The 18,820-nt window shown below is 47.1% G+C and overlaps 1 protein-coding gene across 4 annotated transcripts in view; it reads left to right on the top strand.

Annotated features, from left to right (window-relative positions):
• LOC135995620 (S-adenosyl-L-methionine-dependent tRNA 4-demethylwyosine synthase TYW1-like) overlaps positions 1–18,820 on the top strand; it is a 115,278-nt gene that overhangs the window by 81,381 nt on the left and 15,077 nt on the right. For all 4 annotated transcript variants that reach the window (XM_065647071.1, XM_065647070.1, XM_065647072.1 and 1 more), the window contains exon 14: positions 7,321–7,431. In XM_065647071.1, coding sequence (XP_065503143.1) covers positions 7,321–7,431 — 111 coding nt within the window. The remainder of the gene's footprint in view (positions 1–7,320; positions 7,432–18,820) is intronic.

Genomic DNA, 18,820 nt, shown 5'->3' with positions numbered 1-18,820 from the left:
CTTGGAAATATTTTTAGCTAGAGTTGCCTAGAGGGGAATATGCTACTTTTCCCCACGTTGGTTCTTCGTTCCTTCGTCTGAAGCGTTCGCTGGGTTTCCAAGTTGAGCTGGCCCCGCTGACTCGCATTTTTTGGGACCCATTATAAAAGGGTGACAGTTGCTCTGCAGCTTTCAGAATGCAATGAGAGCGAAAGCGCAATATCCCTGTTTCTTAAATGTGCTGCCAACACGGATGTGGTTTGTGTCCTCCAAATAATCAGGTTTGAAAGACTTGGGGGAATAAGTCATAGTGTGTTGGGGGGGGTGCCAAAGGGGGTTCTCAGTGGTTTTCCCTTTTTTAAAGATATTTCTTTGTCAGTATTCTATATTAAGGTGCTTTTTAATGGACTAACTGCCACATAAAATCCGAAACAAGCCATGATTGTTGTATTTTAGAGAAGTCTCCTGCAATTATCTGAGTGAAGGTTTGGGGAGGCAAGGAGTATTTGTATACAACTTCCCAGTTTCTACCTGTGTGCTCAGTGTCCTGTTGTGGGTCAAAAAAGCCTCCCATTAACCACCTTTTATACCTTGAAATTGTGGGCTGAGTGTTGGAAAAGTTCATCAGAACCGGGTAGAATCACAGGAACGTGTTGTCCCTTTGCTCCAAGTGCTGTGCACCAGCCTGAAGGAGCGTCACCCAGTGTGAAGGATTTGCAGAACCTGATGATATTGTCCTGAAGCAGCAGCACAGACCCTTCCTGGTGCTCTTGTGACAGGTCTTAAGGATGGACTTTGTGCTTCTGGTGTGCATTGTGACCTGTGCTCGTTGCTATTACAATGACGCGCTGTGTCACAGTAGCATCATCTCCTGAGTCAACTGATGTACCAAGGGCAAGAGGAAGAGCCTGGCTGACCCTTGAGCTTTGAGACAGAGAAGGGATGTCCTGGCAGAGAAGGGAGAATCCTCCAGCGGTGCTGCTCCCTGGGGCACAGAGCACAGAACCCCAGGCCGGTTGGGTTGCAGGGCCCTCTGTAGATCCCCAGCCCAGCCCTGCTCATGCAGGGTCACCAGAGCAGATCACACAGGTCGGTCCAAGCGGGTTTAAATGTCTCCAGAGAAGGAAACTCCACACCCGCTCTGGGCAGCCTATACCAGAAGGCGAACAGCTGGAGGAACCCAGCGGTGATGCTACATCACCTCTTGGGTGGCTGCTGAGCCTTTGGTAGGGTCTGACTCCTCCCTCCTTGGTCCTCCCTCCTGCCTGGTCAATGTGCTGTGACCCACAACTGTTCAGCACCTTTGTGTACCTTGTAGTGACAGAGGTGACCTCTTGTCCACCACTTAACTGCAGATTGGAGCAGAAGCATCGAGAAGGCTGAGGGGAGACCTTCTGACCTCTGAACTGCCGGAAAGGAGCTTGGAGCCAGGGGAGGTCGGGCTCTGCTCCCCAGGAACAAGTGCCAGGAGCAGAGGAAACGGCCTCAAGTTGCGCCAGGGGAGGTTGAGGTTGGATCTGGGGAACAATTTCTTCCCCCAAGGGCTGTGGGGCATTGGAACAGGCTGCCCAGGGCAGTGGTGGAGTCACCATCCCTGGAGGGGTTGGACAGATGGAGATGAGGTTCTCAGGGACATGGGGCAGTGCCAGGGGTGGGTTATGGTTGGACTCAATGATCTTGAGGGTCTTTGCCAACCAAAATGATTCTAAGGGAACCTTCTCTAAAAGCTGCTGCTTTTCATCCTTCCTCATGGAGGTGGTCTGCATGTCTGCCTTGGTTCTCCTCCCGAAAGGCACTTGAGAAATCTCTGCAGCCCCTGGATGGGCAGGGTGAGAGCTGTTGAGATGGGATGGCACCTCTGGAGACCGTCCAGTTCAACTCTTCACAGAATCCCAGAATGTCAGGGATTGGAAGGGACCTCGGAAGCTTATCCAGTCCAACCCCCCCGCCGGAGCAGGAACACCCAGATGAGGTTACACAGGAAGGTGTCCAGGCGGGTTGGAATGTCTGCAGAGAAGGAGACTCCACAACTTCTCTCGGCAGCCTGGTCCAGTGTTCTCCCACCCAGAGCAGGATCAGCTCAATGGGTTGGCTGTGAATATCTCCAAGCGTGAAGACTCCTCAACCTCTTTGGGCAACCCCTTCTGCTGTTCAGTCACCCTCCTTGTAGAAATTCCACTTAAAGGCAACTTTCTGTGTCTCAGCCTGTGCCCATTGCCTCTTGTCCTTTCTCTGGGCATCACTGGAAGACTCTGGCTCCATCTGCTGTACTCCCCCCTAAAGGTATTTATTTAGAAGGACATATTCCCTTGTTTTCTTCCTCATCTCTTATTTTCCTTTGCCACCCATCGGGCACGTGTGGTCCTGCCGGGCCTGGAGCTGCCCCTTCTTGGCAGATTCATCATTTGCATAAAGAGCTTTTTGGCATAAAATAGATCTGGTTTCACGCCCTGACTTTCACCCGTTGGAAAAGCTTGTTATTGCATCAACTTTTTCTTTTCCGGTAATGTTATTCTGGTAGCTGGCTGAAGTGAAATAGCGGTTGCTTTTCTTGGAAATAGGAGTGTAAAGCATTGTAAGTCTGGTTTTCTATCCTGATGGTTTAGATCATTATATTCTCAGGGCTTAAGCTCTTATTTCTTGTCTTTCAATGCTTATAAGAGGATCTCCTGGGGCCCTATTGTACAACCAAATACAAATAATACATTAATAAACCAGGGCTGTGTGTTTGTATTGCCGGCAGCCTGCACAGATTACTTGTATACAACTTTTTGCGGTGTTAGGCCCTTAGTCATTTTGATCTGTCCCTTCTACCACTTGTTTAGAAGTGTTTTTTCTCTCTGCTCAGACAACTCTTGGGAGACATTGCCCTCTGGGAAGCGGTTTGTTAAGTTGCAATATTAATTTCTGATTTTTCTACCTTTTTTCTGTATCCCTTTAGCAGCGTTTTAAGTTACCTGCTTTTTTTCACTACCGGTTGTGATCAGTTAATACAGTTTTTGTGATAGTTCAGTTGTTGAATTGATGGATAATACTCACAGGCTGCAGTTATTGCTTGTCATTTAGTGCTGCCCTATGGGGGGAAAAGCCCTTTTAAGATGCTTGTAGCAGTTTTAGTTTTATGAAGTACTTGAACTTTGAAGTTAGACTTCTAAAATTATCTAGGATATATATTAGTGAGTATTAAAACAAGATTTAAACAGGAGAAAAGCCCTCCCTTCATGCAGACATTCATTGCTGGAAGAAGAAATGCTTGTTGAAGCATTTTACTTAATGTACATTAGAAAATGTTGTGATAAAATTAAACTGATAAGGTTTCATCCTCTCTGCAAAACTGTTCTTGCGCTGTTGTTTTTACTCAGCTCTGCAAACACTCCTTGTGTCTTCAGCCTCAGCTTGGAACCATTTTTTGGTGGCATTTTATGTTTCGTCCCTCTGCAGAATGGGTGCAAAATAAATACATTTTTTGCAGGACAAATGTTCGCGGGGCTCAGCCCTGTTCCAAAGTGGGAGAACAAACTGTTAAGAGCTATAAGAACAAAGTGTGGAGAGCAGTTAGAGACTAGTCTCTAAAACCATTCTTTAAATGAAGGAAGAAGTGAGTTGGTCCCTCTACCACCAGCACATGCTGTCACAGAGGTGCTGAGCAGAGGGTGTCCCCCCTCCCTGGCCTGTGGGTGACAAGTGACAAGTCTGACACCAGCAGAAGGGGAGGGACAGCTGGCACACTGCTCGGTGGCTGTCATTGCACAGGGATGTCCTCTGCAAACGTGGGGGTTTTTTTGTTGGTGTGTTGTTTTTTTTTTTTTTTTTTAATCCCTGTATTTTTGCAAAATTCCTGCTGGTCCAGTTGGGTTTTGCTCATGTTGCCTGCGTGTGTGTCCCCTGGCTCGGGCCAGAAGCAGCTGGCGGTGGCTACGAGTCTTCACAGCAGCTTTCATGTCACCACCTCCCTTTGCACTGGTGGCAGCTACTGGGGGTCAGGGCAGCTCTTCCAGTCGCTGGGGGTGTGTCGGGGCATTCCCTGAACCTGCCCCATCTGCTCCGGCAGCTGCAGGGGAGGTTGAGGTTGGATCTGGGGAACAATTTCTTCCCCAAAGGGCTGTGGGGCATTGGAACAGGCTGCCCAGGGCAGTGCTGGAGTCACCATCCCTGGAGGGGTTGGACAGACGGAGATGAGGTTCTCAGGACATGGGGCAGTGCCAGGGGTGGGTTAACAGTTGGGCTCAATGATCTTGAGGGTCTCTTCCAACCAAAATGATTCTATGATTCTATGGCTGTTTGGGAAACAGTCAGACATGAATAAAAGAAGCCAACAAGTGCTGGAGGCTGTTTTTGTGATCCCAGGTGGAAGCAGCGTTCTGTAGGGTCAGCCCCATGTTCAGGAACTCCAGGAGGACCCGCTGTTTTCTGTGTGGGTGGGTAGACCATCAAGAACAGTGAGGCCAGCAGGCCCAGGGCAGCAACCGTCCCTGTGCTGGGCACTGGGGAGGCCAAACCGCAAATCCTGAGGTCAGTTTTGGGCCCCTCACACCAAGAAAGGCCTTGAGGTGCTGGAGCGAGTTTTGGTTGGAAAAGACCCTCAGGATCATCGAGTCCAACCATAACTCACCCCTAGCACTACCACATGTCCCTGAGAACCTCATCTCCATCTGTCCAACCCCTCCAGGGACGGTGACTCCACCACTGCCCTGGGCAGCCTGTTCCAATGCCCGACAGCCCTTTGGAGAAGAATTTTTTCCTAATATCCAATGTAAACCTCCCCTGACCGTGTATCCTCTGCTGATGACGCTTCAGCCAGCAGCGGAGATGCCGCTCGTGCTGGATTTCTTGGGATGCGCCATCTCGCTTGCCGGGTGCTCATTGCCAGGCTGTGCTACTTTGTCAGTGTGACAGCATCATCCATAAATCTGTGCTTAGTTTTAGCGCAAAATCACCCTGAAAAAAAAAAAAAAATAAATAAATACCCCTAAAGGCCAGACTGCATGGTGGATGCCCCACTGCGGTGATTGCACTGGGAACACGACCTCCCAGTCTCTGGGTTTGGATCAGCCTTTGGCAGGGGCTGGTATTAAAAATACAATTTTTATTTACTGTATCTTGCAGCTGCCTATGTCTGTTTACCACTGCGAGCTGACCTTTGGGGAGACATTTCTGGATTAATTGGGTGTCTAATCACTTCAGGCGATTGACAGGTCTGCGCGTATTGGAATTTTTCCTCTTGTTAGATGTTTTCCTGCTAGTTTCTTCTTTCTCGGTTATTTTTTATATCGGCTCCTCCATTGTTTTTCCCTTTAATTAACTGTTGGTTTCATACTCGCCTGTTGTCTCTGGGCCTAAACCCTTCTTTGGACTGTTCATTCAAATCGTGAGAGCTGCACTTTCTTGTTCTTAAGTATATGCTTATAACTTACATGTAAAGCAGAGGCTGCATATTTTAGGTATTGTCATATTTGGCCTTCAATTATCATTCAATAATTCTTTAAAGTTACTCTCCACAGAGTTTTTATAAAAGAAGCTCCACCTCTAACTTATTTTCTTAAAACCCTGACTATTTGTAGGTGTCAAATCCTCACTTGTGTTTATCCCCTGGTGAATTTTGCAGGTTTACCTGGTGCTTTGGGTTCCCAACAATTTCTGCCTGTGTTTGCTTCAGTTCTCTGTACATAAATACCCTAAAATCCTGTCCCTTGCTTTGCTGGGATAACACCAGGAGGAAAAAGATGCTCCTGGTATTTATTTGTTTGTCCTTTAGTTATTTGTTAGTAAATAATCTGGAAAGTTTCCATAGCAAAGTGATATAGAAAATAATTTTTTTTGCCCCTGTGGAAAATGTAAACGTGTTAGTTTAGGTAAGTGATGTTTTGATTTTGATACAGAGGACAAAATTATGTGGCATGTAGATCAGAGGCTCTGAAGAAGTAAAACGTGGCCGGATAGGGGATTTGTCCTGAGAAATATTGGTTTTATTTGCGGAAGGGAAATAGTATGAACTCTTTAATAGCCTTGGACTGGGGATCTGTCTGAGGTTTAGTGATGGCAAGTTCAGTTCTGAAGCAGATCTCATTCTTAGCTTGTCCTTCTGGGTGAAAAAATGTGTTATAAAAAATAATAAAAAGTGATAATAATTAATAGTTGTTGTTAATAATAAATGAATAGTCTGTGTGCTTCCCTCACATGGCACTGAACGTTGGGTGACCTTGTGGGCATGTCACGGGTAAGGGAGGATCTCAGCTCAGCCTGAGCCTAAACCTGGACTTTGTGGAGCAGAACTTGGTTCCAGCCCTTGCTGCTTCTTGGAGCCCCAACCCTGGGATACAGCCCTGGATTTGTTAACCAGAGCGAAAAAGCCCGGTAAACCGGTGCTTTTGTCACGTTTTACAGTGTGCCAGGGAAAGAAAATGAGTTAATTTAAAAAAAAAAATGGTGGAAGATTGCTCTATAAATAAACTGCAGAGATAAGTCAAATAAAACATTAGTGGAAGACGAAGGGAAGGAGAAGGGGAAGCTGGAAGCGAGCAGATGTGAGCAGTGAGACTGGATTTGTTGCGTGGCCAAGTGCTTCTATTGATAGTACAAGTCCTTTCGTCACCAGTTACTACTTTGGTGAGTGGCTCTCAGAGGGAAAATCAGAACAACCTCAAGGAAAGACGCCCTGGGTGCTGCCATGCACAGGAATGAGTTGGGTCTGGGTGACAAGGGGACAATGCTGCTCTTGTCATTAATGCCATCTCTGTTCCTAATGGTTTGCACCACAGTTTTTATCAGGCAAGGTCATAATTTTCCGTGTTTCCCAGTTGTGATTTTAATTGTCGCTTTGTGCTTCCCGTAAAACGTTCTGCATAACCGATCATGGCAGATCTCTGTGATATCATACCCGACGTGCTGGAAGAGTTCACACGGGGCGGACGATGGTCTGTCCTTGTTCGTCCCCTCCAAAAGTCACCGACGCCAGATGATCCAGCTGGAGGAAATAAAAATATCTGTATAGCAACTAATGGTGAGATTTTATGCCCGGGGAAGCGAATTAGAGAGAGAAACTTCCTGGTTATTTTCCCATTAAGTTAAAGCTCCTGTAAAAACACAAAATGTCTAGGATATACAGAGGGAAGATGAGTTCTGTGCAGGAGAAGGCGGCTCAGCTCACAGATGCCACGGAGCAGCTTTCTTGAAAGAACAAGTGAGGTGGCTCCTGGTTTGAGTGTGGTTTATTTTAGCCCCCAGGTTCTTGGAATTCATAATTTTTTTTTTTTCCCTCCCTTTTTGAAGCTGTATACAAGGCTAGAACCTCTTCCCTCGGTCAGAATGTATTGCTAATGTAATTTTTTCCCTTTATTTCAGCAACAGCGCACTGTTTATAGGCTGACACTGGTGAAAGCCTGGAATGTGGATGAACTCAAAGCCTACGCTGACCTGATATCCCTCGGTAAACCCGACTTCATTGAGGTCAAGGTGAGCTGTGTGGAGTTATTTTATTTTTTTCCATCAGTATTTTACTTTTTTCTTCCTGCATCCTGCCCCCTGCCACAGTTTTAAACTTACACGAATCAATGCAACTTGCACAAGTAAAAAGCCTTTTATGAGGACATAACGAGGTGGATAGATGATGGTAAAGCAGTAGATGTGGTCTGTCTTGATTTCAGTAAAGCATTTGACACAGTCTCCTACAGCATCCTTGCTGCTAAACTGAGGAAGTGTGGTCTGGACGACCGGGCAGTGAGGTGGACTGAGAACTGGCTGAAGGAAAGAAGCCAGAGAGTCGTGGTCAATGAGGCAGAGTCCAGTTGGAGGCCTGTGTCCAGTGGAGTCCCTCAAGGGTTGGTACTGGGACCAGTACTATTCAGTATATTTATCAACGACTTGGATGAGGGAATAGAGTGACTGTCAGCAAGTTTGCTGATGACACCAAGCTGGGAGGAGTGGCTGACACTGGAAGGCTGTGCTGCCATCCAGAGACCTGGACAGGCTGGAGAGCTGGGTGGGGAAAAATTTAATGAAATATAACAAGGGAAGTGTAGAATCTTGTATCTGGGCAGGAACAACCCCAGGTTCCAGTATAGGTTGGGGAATGACCTATTGGAGAGCAATGTAGGGGAAAGGGACCTGGGGGTCCTGGGGACAGCAGGGTGACCATGAGCCAGCACTGTGCCCTTGTGGCCAGGGAGGCCAATGGGACCTGGGGTGCATTAGAAGGGGGGTGGTCAGTAGGTCAGAGAGGTTCTCCTGCCCCCCTACTCTGCCCTGGTGAGACCTCATCTGAAATATTGTGTCCAGTTCTGGGCCCCTCGGTTCCAGAAGGACAGGGAACTGCTGGAGAGAGTCCAGCGCAGCCACGAAGATGCTGAAGGGAGTGGAGCATCTCCCGTGTGAGGAAAGGCTGAGGAGCTGGGGCTCTTGAGCTGGAGAAGAGGAGACTGAGGGGTGACCTCATTCATGGGGATCAATATGGAAAGGGGGAGTGTCAGGAGGATGGAGCCAGGCTCTTCTCAGTGACAACCAGTGACAGGACAAGGGGCAATGGGTGCAAACTGGAACATGGGAGGTTCCACTTAAAGATGAGAAGAAACTTCTTCATGGTGAGGGTGCCAGAGCCTGGCCCAGGCTGCCCACGGAGGTTGTGGAGTCTCCTTCTCTGCAGATGTTCAAACCCGCCTGGACACCTTCCTGTATAACCTCATCTGGGTGTTCCTGCTCCAACAGGGGGTTTGCACTGGATGAGCTTTTGAGGTCCCTTCCAATCCCTGACATTCTGGGATTCTGTGTGTGAATTCCTCCAAAGCTTTCTGTGATGCATAAGGAACTTACGTCTTGCTTTTAAAATTAAGCAGCCAGGTTTTTATTTTCTCATGTGTGTTTGGAGTATCTTCACTGTTAAGACAAGGTTTGTACCAGCTGTTGTCAACTTCTACCCAACAGAACCTTCTGGTCTTTTTTGTATTTCTCATGAAAACAGAGACCAATAAATATATATTCCTTCTTTTATGTCAACCAACATTTTAAACAATATTCTGGGACAAGCTGGCAGTTTTTGGTATTATGTTATTGTTCCCATTCTGAAATTCTGCTGATTGAAAAGGTGATAATGTCTGTCTTCCTGACACGGTATTTGTCAAACTGTGCAAAACAGGGGGAAATATTAATATTACCCCATGGGACTGGAAGAGCTACTAACAGGAGCATGTGTGATACAGCAGGGCAGGAGGTGCTTTATCATGGGTTTAATCAATTTAGTATAAAGAATGAAAAAAAGGCATGTTACAAAGTGTATTATAAAGAATCACTGTCAGCATTTTCATCCAGCAGCTCCTTTGCAGACCAACATTTACATCTGGTCTGTGTTTTTGCAGCTCCGTTACTTCTGGACTTTTCTTTCTCTCTTTTTTTTATTTTTTGTTGGTTTTGTTTGGTTTGGTTTGGGTTTTTTTGTTTTTTAACCTTGATTTACTGCTGCTTTGAAGAAAGAACCTGGAGTTTGTTGCAATTTCCTTATGAAACAAAACCCGAAGATTTTGATATTATTGGTATCGAGAGGTTTCTTTCTCTCTGAACATGCTGCTCAAGCTGATAACTTAATACAAAATAAGATTTTGAGCATGGTTTGGGGGGAAAAAGCCCTCAGTTTTACAATGCGTATGAGGCTGGTTTATATTCCTCTTCCCACCTCGCATCTCCCAACTCTTTTACAAATACAGGATCCAGCACGCGAGGGGCACGGAGCTGAGCGTGGAGTCTGAGGCTGTCACCGTACATGCTGCTCGGGCTGCTCTGTTGTGTGTAGCGACTTTAATTAGGAAAATGAATCAGGTGTGATTTAATCAACGCTTCTGAGCACAGATGCCCCCCAAGCGCCCTCCAAGGCGAACATCTGTCTCCTCCAAGACAGGGGCTGCTGTTCCCTTGGCCTGGGGAAGGATTCAGCCTTGTAGTTGTTGTTTCCCAGCAGTGGGAGCTCAGCTCTCCCAGCAGCTCTTCCCCTGCAAAATTATGCCCTGGACTGCCAGGGAAATAGTTGAAAAAAAGACAAGGTGATAGAGGTATTCTTGAGGTGGTCCTACATGTATTCCTGACGCTCTTGTAGCTACAACAGGCTCCTGTCCATGCTGCTTTAATTGAGAATTATCATTTTTGCACTCTGAGCACTTCACAGTGCTTTTCAGATCTTAAGCAGCAAGGACATTCTCCGAGGAAGGGACATAGATTGAGTGTGTTGCCATGTTGGGCCCTTGAGGACAAGAAAGGCCTTGAGGTGCTGGAGCGAGTTGAGAGAAGGGAACGGAGCTGGGGAAGGGGCTGGAGCACAAGTGTGATGGGAGCGGCTGAGGGAGCTGGGGGTTCAGCTGGAGAACAGGAGCTGAGGGGAGACCTTCTGATCTCTGAACTGCCTGAAAGGAGCTTGGAGCCAGGGGGGTCGGGCTCTGCTCCCCAGGAACAAGCGCCAGGACCAGAGGAAACGGCCTCAAGTTGCACCAGGGGAGGTTGAGGTTGGATCTGGGGAACAATTTCTTCCCCCAAGGGCTGTGGGGCATTGGAACAGGCTGCCCAGGGCAGTGGTGGAGTCACCATCCCTGGAGGGGTTGGACAGATGGAGATGAGGTTCTCAGGACATGGGGCAGTGCCAGGGTGGGTTATGGTTGGACTTGATGATCTTGAGGGTCTTTTCCACCAAAATGATTCTATGATTGCCGATGGGCTGGTGAGCCCCCTGCACTGCTGGAGACATTTGTGTTGGTGCTGTCCCTGCACTCAGACCCTTACCCCAAGGTCTGACCTGACTAAATTTGTAGGTTACCCTCCTTTTGATGACCGCTGCAATGGTTTCAGAGGCATCTGAGCTCTGCTGTTGAGCAAACTGGGGTCAAGAATTCTTCAGGTGCTTCGTTGTGCCTGTGGAATGAAGCAAAGATCCGGGGTCTCTGTACCTGTGGTGTTTGCTCTGGAATAAAAGGTGAGCAGGTCTCAGCGAAGGAGAACAGCAGGAGAAGGGGCTGCATTGTAACCCTCAAAGCCCGGGGCTTTGTGATTGTGCAGGCAAAAGCGCACGTAAGCAGAGTGATCACATAGATATAATCCCACAACGTTCAAAGTAATGCCTGATATAATGATACATAAAGTCAGGAGTTAAACTGGGACCCAAAGGAAGCCAGGCAGATTGAGGTGGGTTCAAATCTATTAACAGCAGTTGTTGTTATTCCTCTCCATTCACTCCATGTTATGATCCACGCTCAGACAAAAACTCCGGCCAGGGTCTAACTGGCGTTTGGTCCAGCCCCAGCACTTATGGTGTTCATGGAGCATTTGTGACCCACAAGACTTGATTTTTTTTTTTTTTTTTAATTCTTATTTTTATTAAAAGCAATTTCTTGTGTTCTCTTGGGAATGAGGCGTATTGAAGAATCTATTTGGCATGTGGATAGGGCTTAGCGTGGTTTTTTGTTTGGTTGGTTTTTTTTCAAAACCCCATCCTGAGAGGTCAAAAAGGTAAAGACCAGGTCCCACTCAAAGCAAATAAACAAAAAAAAAATTACAAGAAAACTGCAAAGTGTCCTCCAGAAAATGAGGCTCATCTCAGTAGGATTTCCTGCTTAAATACTTGAGATACATGACATTCATTTAAAATGAATGTAGCTAATCCCTTGTTGCTCCGGAGAGGCTCACGAGGTAGAGTGGGTAAAGATTTATTCTTGCAGGGCTTGATACTTGTTCTCATTTACATGAGTATCTTACAGCGGTGTAACTCTGTGGGACCCTATTCTCTTATTTAAGCCAATAGAAATTAGCATTGATTACCCTTGTGTAAAACCCAAGTCAAGGAAGAATCAGTCATAGTTATTAAATACACATCAGTTTTATTTGCCATACTCTGTTTTAGTGCCGTAATGTCACTGTCACAGTTGTACGAAGTTGGTGGTTATACTTCAGATCTGGAACATGCAACTCATCTTTTTGCAATATCACCCTCTTTTTGTTTTAAAAGCCAGATGCTGTGTTGATGTGCAGTATTTTGCCATTTATATTCCTTCTTAAACCAAAGGGCAAAAGGATTTTGAGGCAAAATGTGAGTCCTGAGGAACTGAAACGTGTGCGAGTGGAGTGTGCGCAGGGTCACGTTCCTGGGAGGCCAGGGGGGCACAGAGAGCCCGGGTGGTCCTTCAGTCAGTGCAGACGGGTCACGGAGCTGCGGGGCACATTTGGTGGCCGTATCCATGTGTCCTCTCTGCACTGTCAGTAGCTTTAATGTTGTGTGTGTGCAAGTGTGCATGTAATAGGAGAAACACAGAATCATTTTGGTTGGAAAAGACCCCCAAGATCGAGTCCAACTGTTCCCCCACCCTTGGCACTGCCCCATGTCCCTGAGAACCTCATCTCCGTCTGTTCAACCCCTCCAGGGATGGTGACTCCACCACTGCCCTGGGCAGCCTGTTCCAATGCCCCACAGCCCTTTGGGGAAGAAATTGTTCCCCAGATCCACCCTCAACCTCCCCTGACGCAACTTGAGGCCGTTTCCTCTGGTCCTGGCGCTTGTTCCTGGGGAGCAGAGCCCGACCCCCCCTGGCTCCAAGCTCCTTTCAGGCAGGTCAGAGATCAGAAGGTCTCCCCTCAGCTCCTGTTCTCCAGCTGAACCCCCAGCTCCCTCAGCCGCTCCCATCACACTTGTGCTCCAGCCCCTTCCCCAGCTCTGTTCCCTTCTCTCAACTCGCTCCAGCACCTCTGGAAGCTCCAGGTGCTCAGCCTTGCACGCCTGGCTTTGCATTTCAGATCTTCTGCAATGGTGAGGTGAGATCCGGTGGTTGTGGTCAGAGCTGCAGGTGGAACGACACCCCCAGGGCTGTGGTTGTGTTGCTCAAGTGAATCTTCACCCTGCAGCTGTCGATAGCAGCGCGGGTTCCTGCCTGAGCAGAGCCTTGCTGCTTCTCTCCATCCATTTTAATTTAAGGATAGAATATAAAAAACCCTGCCTGCCTTGTCCTTTGTGTGAGGGCCGTTCACCCCACAGTGCTGTCTGGGGGCAGGACTTGAGCACCGATGGGTCGTGGCTCTGCACAGAATTTGCTGGAGCTTTCACGAAGTCACTTTTCAGGCACCTGAAGGCACTTGGCCCCAGGGATCGTCCCGCGGCTCCGGCGCAGCATCCTCGTGCTGAGCTGGCGGTGGCGGGTGGGCTCGGTGTCCGCAGAGCTCGGGACCATGTTCTGAGGCTGCAACTCCCGCTCCTGGCATCTCGAGCTTTGCTATGGAATTAAAATGAACAAGTAAATGCCTGGAAGGAAAAGCCAGAGGGAAATATCTGTCCCAGTCTGCTCAGTCTTGTCATATTAAACAGTAAAGACTATTTAAGTGCTTAAAATAATGAGGAAAATGAGCCCTGCTTTAATGAGTTTTTAATTGCATGCAGCAAGAGGCGATTGCCCCCACCTGTCAAAAAGCTCTTCAGAGTCTTGCTGCTGTTCCAGGCTGCATTTAGATGGAGAGAAGGTGAAGTTAAAAAAGAAAAATCTCCTGTCCTAGTGCCTGCTATAAAATCCAAACAATGTGTAATTTCCATACCTGAAAAAAAAAATAATAATTTAAAAATTGGCCACTTAATGTCCTCCAAACTGCGAGCGAAGGCTCCAAGGAGAAGATGCGAGGTGTGGATGTCGCGATGCTGCTCTGGTTGTTATCAGTGTCCTGGTGACGGAGTGGGGGGACCCAGCTTGTCATTTCTGTTGATCCAGCTAAAGGTTACGAGTTACTATTAGATGTGTCTGAGGAGTTGGGCTTGACACTGAGGGGTTTTTTTTCATGCTGTGAGTACATAGTAAAGCTCGATAACAAGTTTCATTGTAAACAGAGGGGAATGATTAAATTCTGATTTTTCAAGTGCCCCTGCCACGCGGTTTTATCAAAAAGTCACTCTTTCATCCCAGCCTGTGGTCTGGTACAAACGCATTTCTGAAACTGAGGAGGAGTTTTTGCGGTCCAGCACTGGGCTTGGCTGCAAGCGCAAGCCTGATGAAAATCCGAGCTAAAATGGGTTGTTCTCATCTATTTTTTTTGTGTGTTTCAATAGAGGTTAGTGTCTAAAATAAGCGGGAAGCACAAGGCGTGGAAATTACATTGGGTTTGTGAGGCTTTTTTAGGGAAGCTGTAGAAAATAAAGAGCATATGGAGACGGTTGTGTGCGATGTCCGAGTGTGTCTGAGCTCAGCTAACAGTCTCATAAGGACGTTGTCTGTGGCTCTGGGTGCTGCAGGAGCAGGGCCAGTGCATAGACGAGGTTCTCAGGGACACGGGTCAGTGCCAGGGGTGGGTTGTGGTTGGACTCGATGATCTTGAGGGGCTTTTCCAACAAAAATGATTCTACAATTCTCTTCTGTGCAGCTGGGGAAACTGAGGCAGGGCAGCAGTGGGTCACAGCACAGCAGGTCGCTGGCTGAAGATTCACCTCCTGCCTTCCAGTCGAAGCTTTTTCTACTCCTCCCACCTCCCTCTGTGCAATCGCTCTTTAAGGGGGCATGAGGAGCAGGGGGGAGTGACTTAACATGATTTAACAGTGGCCATTTCTCTATTGATAACCTATATGGCTTGTTTTGAAGAGCTGGAATGAAAATGCCTCCAGCATTTTGCTGTTACAGGAGAAGTTCTTTTGACTTCACGGTAGTCGTGGAAGGTCTATGGGCGGCCCTAACCGCAACGCAATTAAATTAAACAGTATCCCCTAAAAATAAAACTAGCAGTTTCAGAACAAATACGAGGCCTTGGTGCTTATTTTAAAAATGTTCTTTAAGCTTCAATTATTGTTTGCTGCTACCCTTATCTGCAGTCATGCTGAATAAAGCTATAGGGAAAAGGCAAGTTAGGTGTATTCACGAGGTGTTAATATCCGTACGTGTGGTGTGTCCGGAGAGCTGGTGTTAAATATCAGGGTTGTGCTGCGGAACCAACCATCTCCATTCCTGCTTTTCAGATTGAACTGACACAAATAAACCTCGTGTCCTGTGTTAAATCAGCTTGAAAGCAATTATTAAAAACAACCAACGAGCCCGAATGCGCTCCAGCGAGGAGCAGGCGAGCTTTTCAGAGCTTGTGTATATAATTTGGATAATGCCGCTGCTCAGATCATAAGCATTTTTATTGCAGAGAGCGCAATCTATCAACATGTCATTTGGGGTTTTTTTGTACTTGTCTCGAGTGAGGGCTGCCCCAACTCTCCAACAGTGGCCCTGTCACCCAGCTTGGCTGACACTTTGTTCTTCTGTTAATTCACACAAGCCTCAATTAAACACATTTATAATTTGTGGGCTGGGAGTTAAGAAAATTCTCTTGTTCTGTAATTAAGTTGGGAAGCCTGGAGTTTCGGAGCTGAGAAACAAAGCGCTGCCATCTTTAGCTCCCCAGAAATTGCCCTGTGGACTGAAATGATCACTGGCGTCTCGATCTCGGGCAAGAAGCCCGATGGTGGCACGAGGAACGTGCTGCTCGCTGCAGCGATGACCATCCCGGCGTCAGGCGTTGTTTAAATACAGTCGTGCCCGCTCGGCTGCGTTCCGGCAGCACAGAAACCCAGAGCACGCTCAGGATCCGTACCAGGGTAACAGGAACAGCTGAGATGCTTTGCAAAAGGCTTCTGCATTTCAAGGTATTTGGCCAAATGCATGGCGTGATTAGGATGCTAAAAGCACCCTTATTAAAGACGAATTAAGAGGCAGCATCATTGATGTTGCTGCTGCAGGAAAGTTGGTGTAAGTGCTTAGGGTTGTAGAATAGAATGGTTTCCTTTTTTAATATTTGATGTCTTAATAACTGTCTCTGTGTATTACTGAAAAATATGACCACCCTAATCAACTGTTCATGTTTTTCAAGTGGCATCAGTGCTGTTAATTAACTCAGGTTTTAAGTTGGGGAGGTTGAAAGCTGCTGTGCTTTCACTCGCTGTGCTGCTAAGCTGATTTTCATTGATTTGTGCTCGTGGATTAATCAGCTATCTGAGCACTTAGTTATTCCATTTGCTGCTGCGCTTTCTTTGCTTGTAAATGATATCTTTGAAGTTTATTAAGAGAATGAGTCATGTTGTAGTTTCCAAAGAATTTTCCCCCTCTGTAGCCGTACATTTTTCATGCTGCTCAAACCATAATCTGTATAATGAACGCAGGGAAAATATTGCTATTCGGGGCTGCGTCTATACAGCTGAGCTGGGGAGATACATATCCTATTATCCGCATGGTTGGCTGCTCTAATCTAAGAACGTTTAAAATCTTTTTTCAGATTTTCAGAGCTGGGCTAAAAAAATTAATGTACTTCCCCGTTGAACACTCCCCAGCTCGTCTGCGGTTGTGCACGTCAACCTGTTTCCGCGCCGGTGTGAGTTATGGTGCGTGGCTCTAAGATCCTTTGCTTGGGCAGATTAATAGCGGAGATCCCTCATAAATTTACTAGCAAGAAAGTAATTGCTTCCAAAACTCGTACAGTTTCTAATTAGCGTGAATCTGTTTCTTTTGTAGCTCTATTTAAGCACAGCATGGTTCACCTTGCTCTGATTTTAAGTGTTTGCAAAGGATCTTGTCTCTGTTTCTTGCTGGACGTGTCGGGTTCAGCTTTAGTGGAGCTGAATTAGGTCTTGCAGGTGGAACGTCGGCCAGGACCAGGTGCTGTAAACAGCGTGGAGGCAAATGCCATTTTAAAAAAGGAGAAATGTTCTTCACAGTGAAAAAACATGCAAACACAAAACATAATCATCCATAAAATTGTGCGCGCTCTGTTTTAAAGAGCCCTGCTCGGTGGGGTTTTGTGACTGGAATAAAATAGCTCAGCCGAAGAGCAAAGGTGATGAAAACACCTAGAGAGGTACAGAGGAGTTGGGCTGTTGTCTGGCAGAAAAGCAGAGTTTCTTGTGTGAGTTTTGTCCTTTTGGGTGCCGGTGGGTTTGTGACCTGTGTTGTGATACCACCGGTTAAACCAGCTGCATGAGCCTTTAACGAATTTTATCTGGAAAGAAAGAAATAAGCAAAAATAAATCTTAGTAAGCTACATACTGCTGAGCTAATTTATGAGAGTTTTACTACTGTAATTAAAGAAGGAGCAAAGCAGTAGTGAAATCAAGGTCATGGCTGAGACTAAGTCGGTAATTCAGGAGGTTCAAGTGATCAGATCTCCAGATTAAGAGCAGCTGATCTCAAAAAGGTGAGGCTGAAGTTGGATGGAGTGGGGTGTGTGAGAACGTGAGGGGTTGTGATCACTGGCCGGTGATGGTTGCAGGGGTGGGTATGGCTGTGACCAGGGGACCTCAGCTTCTGTTGTCAGTAAATCACCCAAACCAGCAGTGCTGGAGTCTTGGCTTTGTGTAAGGAACAGCAGGAACTCGTGTCCCCCTCCAACGCTCTTTCCTTCAGTCCCTTTGCTCTGTTGGGTGGTTGGAAAGGGAGCTGGAGCGAAAACCAGGTATCCTGAAGACAAGAAAGGCCTTGAGGTGCTGGAGCAAGTTGAGAGAAGGGAACGGAGCTGGGGAAGGGGCTGGAGCACAAGTGTGATGGGAGCGGCTGAGGGAGCTGGGGGTTCAGCTGGAGAACAGGAGCTGAGGGGAGACCTTCTGATCTCTGACCTGCCTGAAAGGAGCTTGGAGCCAGGGGGGGTCGGGCTCTGCTCCCCAGGAACAAGCGCCAGGACCAGAGGAAACGGCCTCAAGGGGAAGCTGAGGTTGGAAATTTGGGAGAATTTCTTCCCCCAAGGGCTGTGGGGCATTGGAACAGGCTGCCCAGGGCAGTGCTGGAGTCACCATCCCTGGAGGGGTTGGACAGACGCTGAGATGAGGTTCTCAGGGCCATGGGGCAGTGCCAGGGGTGGGTTATGGTTGGACCGGATGATCTTGGAGGTCTTTTCCAACCAAAACGATTCTATGATCTCTTCTGACTTAATACAATTAAATCTGAGATGCAGGTGTCTTTTTAACAATGCCACTTCTAGATTAGTGACTAGTTTTGAGCTTCCAGAAAACGATCAGAAAAGCTCTTTCTCCAAAGACTCATTCGCACCCATGAGCTGCGGAACTTTGCCAACCCACGAGCAGCTTCTCCCCGCACTCTGCCCAAGGGATGCTCATCCTGCTCGTACATCCCACCCCATGGACTAGCGATTTTTTTTTTTTTTTTTTTTTCAGTTGCCAGCACTACGTGACTTTTATTTCTGATAAATCAGGGGAGCTCGGGAGAGCTGGTGCTGGCCGTTGGGCTGGCAGACTGCGTCAGGTAGGAGATCTGCAATCAGCGCAAATCAATCCTATAAGAAAATCCCTCTGTTTCCTGTGGATGTTTTCTCTGGGGCGATGACTTCAGCTCTCAGCGTTTCACAAAGCAGCACGGACTCTTCATGGAGTGGTAGGATTATAGAAATTCCTCAATTGTTCTGGTGGCCTTTGACCAAAACAACACAAGCTGCTTTTTAAAGTCATCAAGTCAATTCAACTTGTCACTAAACAGTAAAAGTTACTCTAAGACACCAGCTTAAGGCTGGATTTTCACCCTCCCTCTGCGTGACGCAGTCAGAGATGGACTTTTTTCCAAACAGCTCTCATTATTCACTGAATTAATTTAGGCAAAAGACAGAGTGAGATGAGCTGGAGGGAGTTTTTACAAATGCTTTTATATTTTTGGGTGTTTGCTCATGTGCTCAGCCCTGAGAAATAATCTGTGTGTTTACTGACTGTTTGCACTGGCTTTACTGTGCCAATGCTATTTTTGCATCTAGCTCGTGGCCCTCAATATACAGGAGGGATATTGAGCAGTTTGGACAAATGCCCCTAATCTCTTATTTTATTTTTTTTAATAAGAGTCTGGAGCACTGAATATCCATCCGGCAGCCACCGTAG

Source organism: Caloenas nicobarica, chromosome 17, assembly GCF_036013445.1.
Source record: "Caloenas nicobarica isolate bCalNic1 chromosome 17, bCalNic1.hap1, whole genome shotgun sequence".
In the NCBI taxonomy this organism is placed as follows: domain Eukaryota; kingdom Metazoa; phylum Chordata; class Aves; order Columbiformes; family Columbidae; genus Caloenas; species Caloenas nicobarica.
Note: the sequence above shows the minus strand (reverse complement) of the source record. Positions and strands in the feature narration are given on the sequence as shown.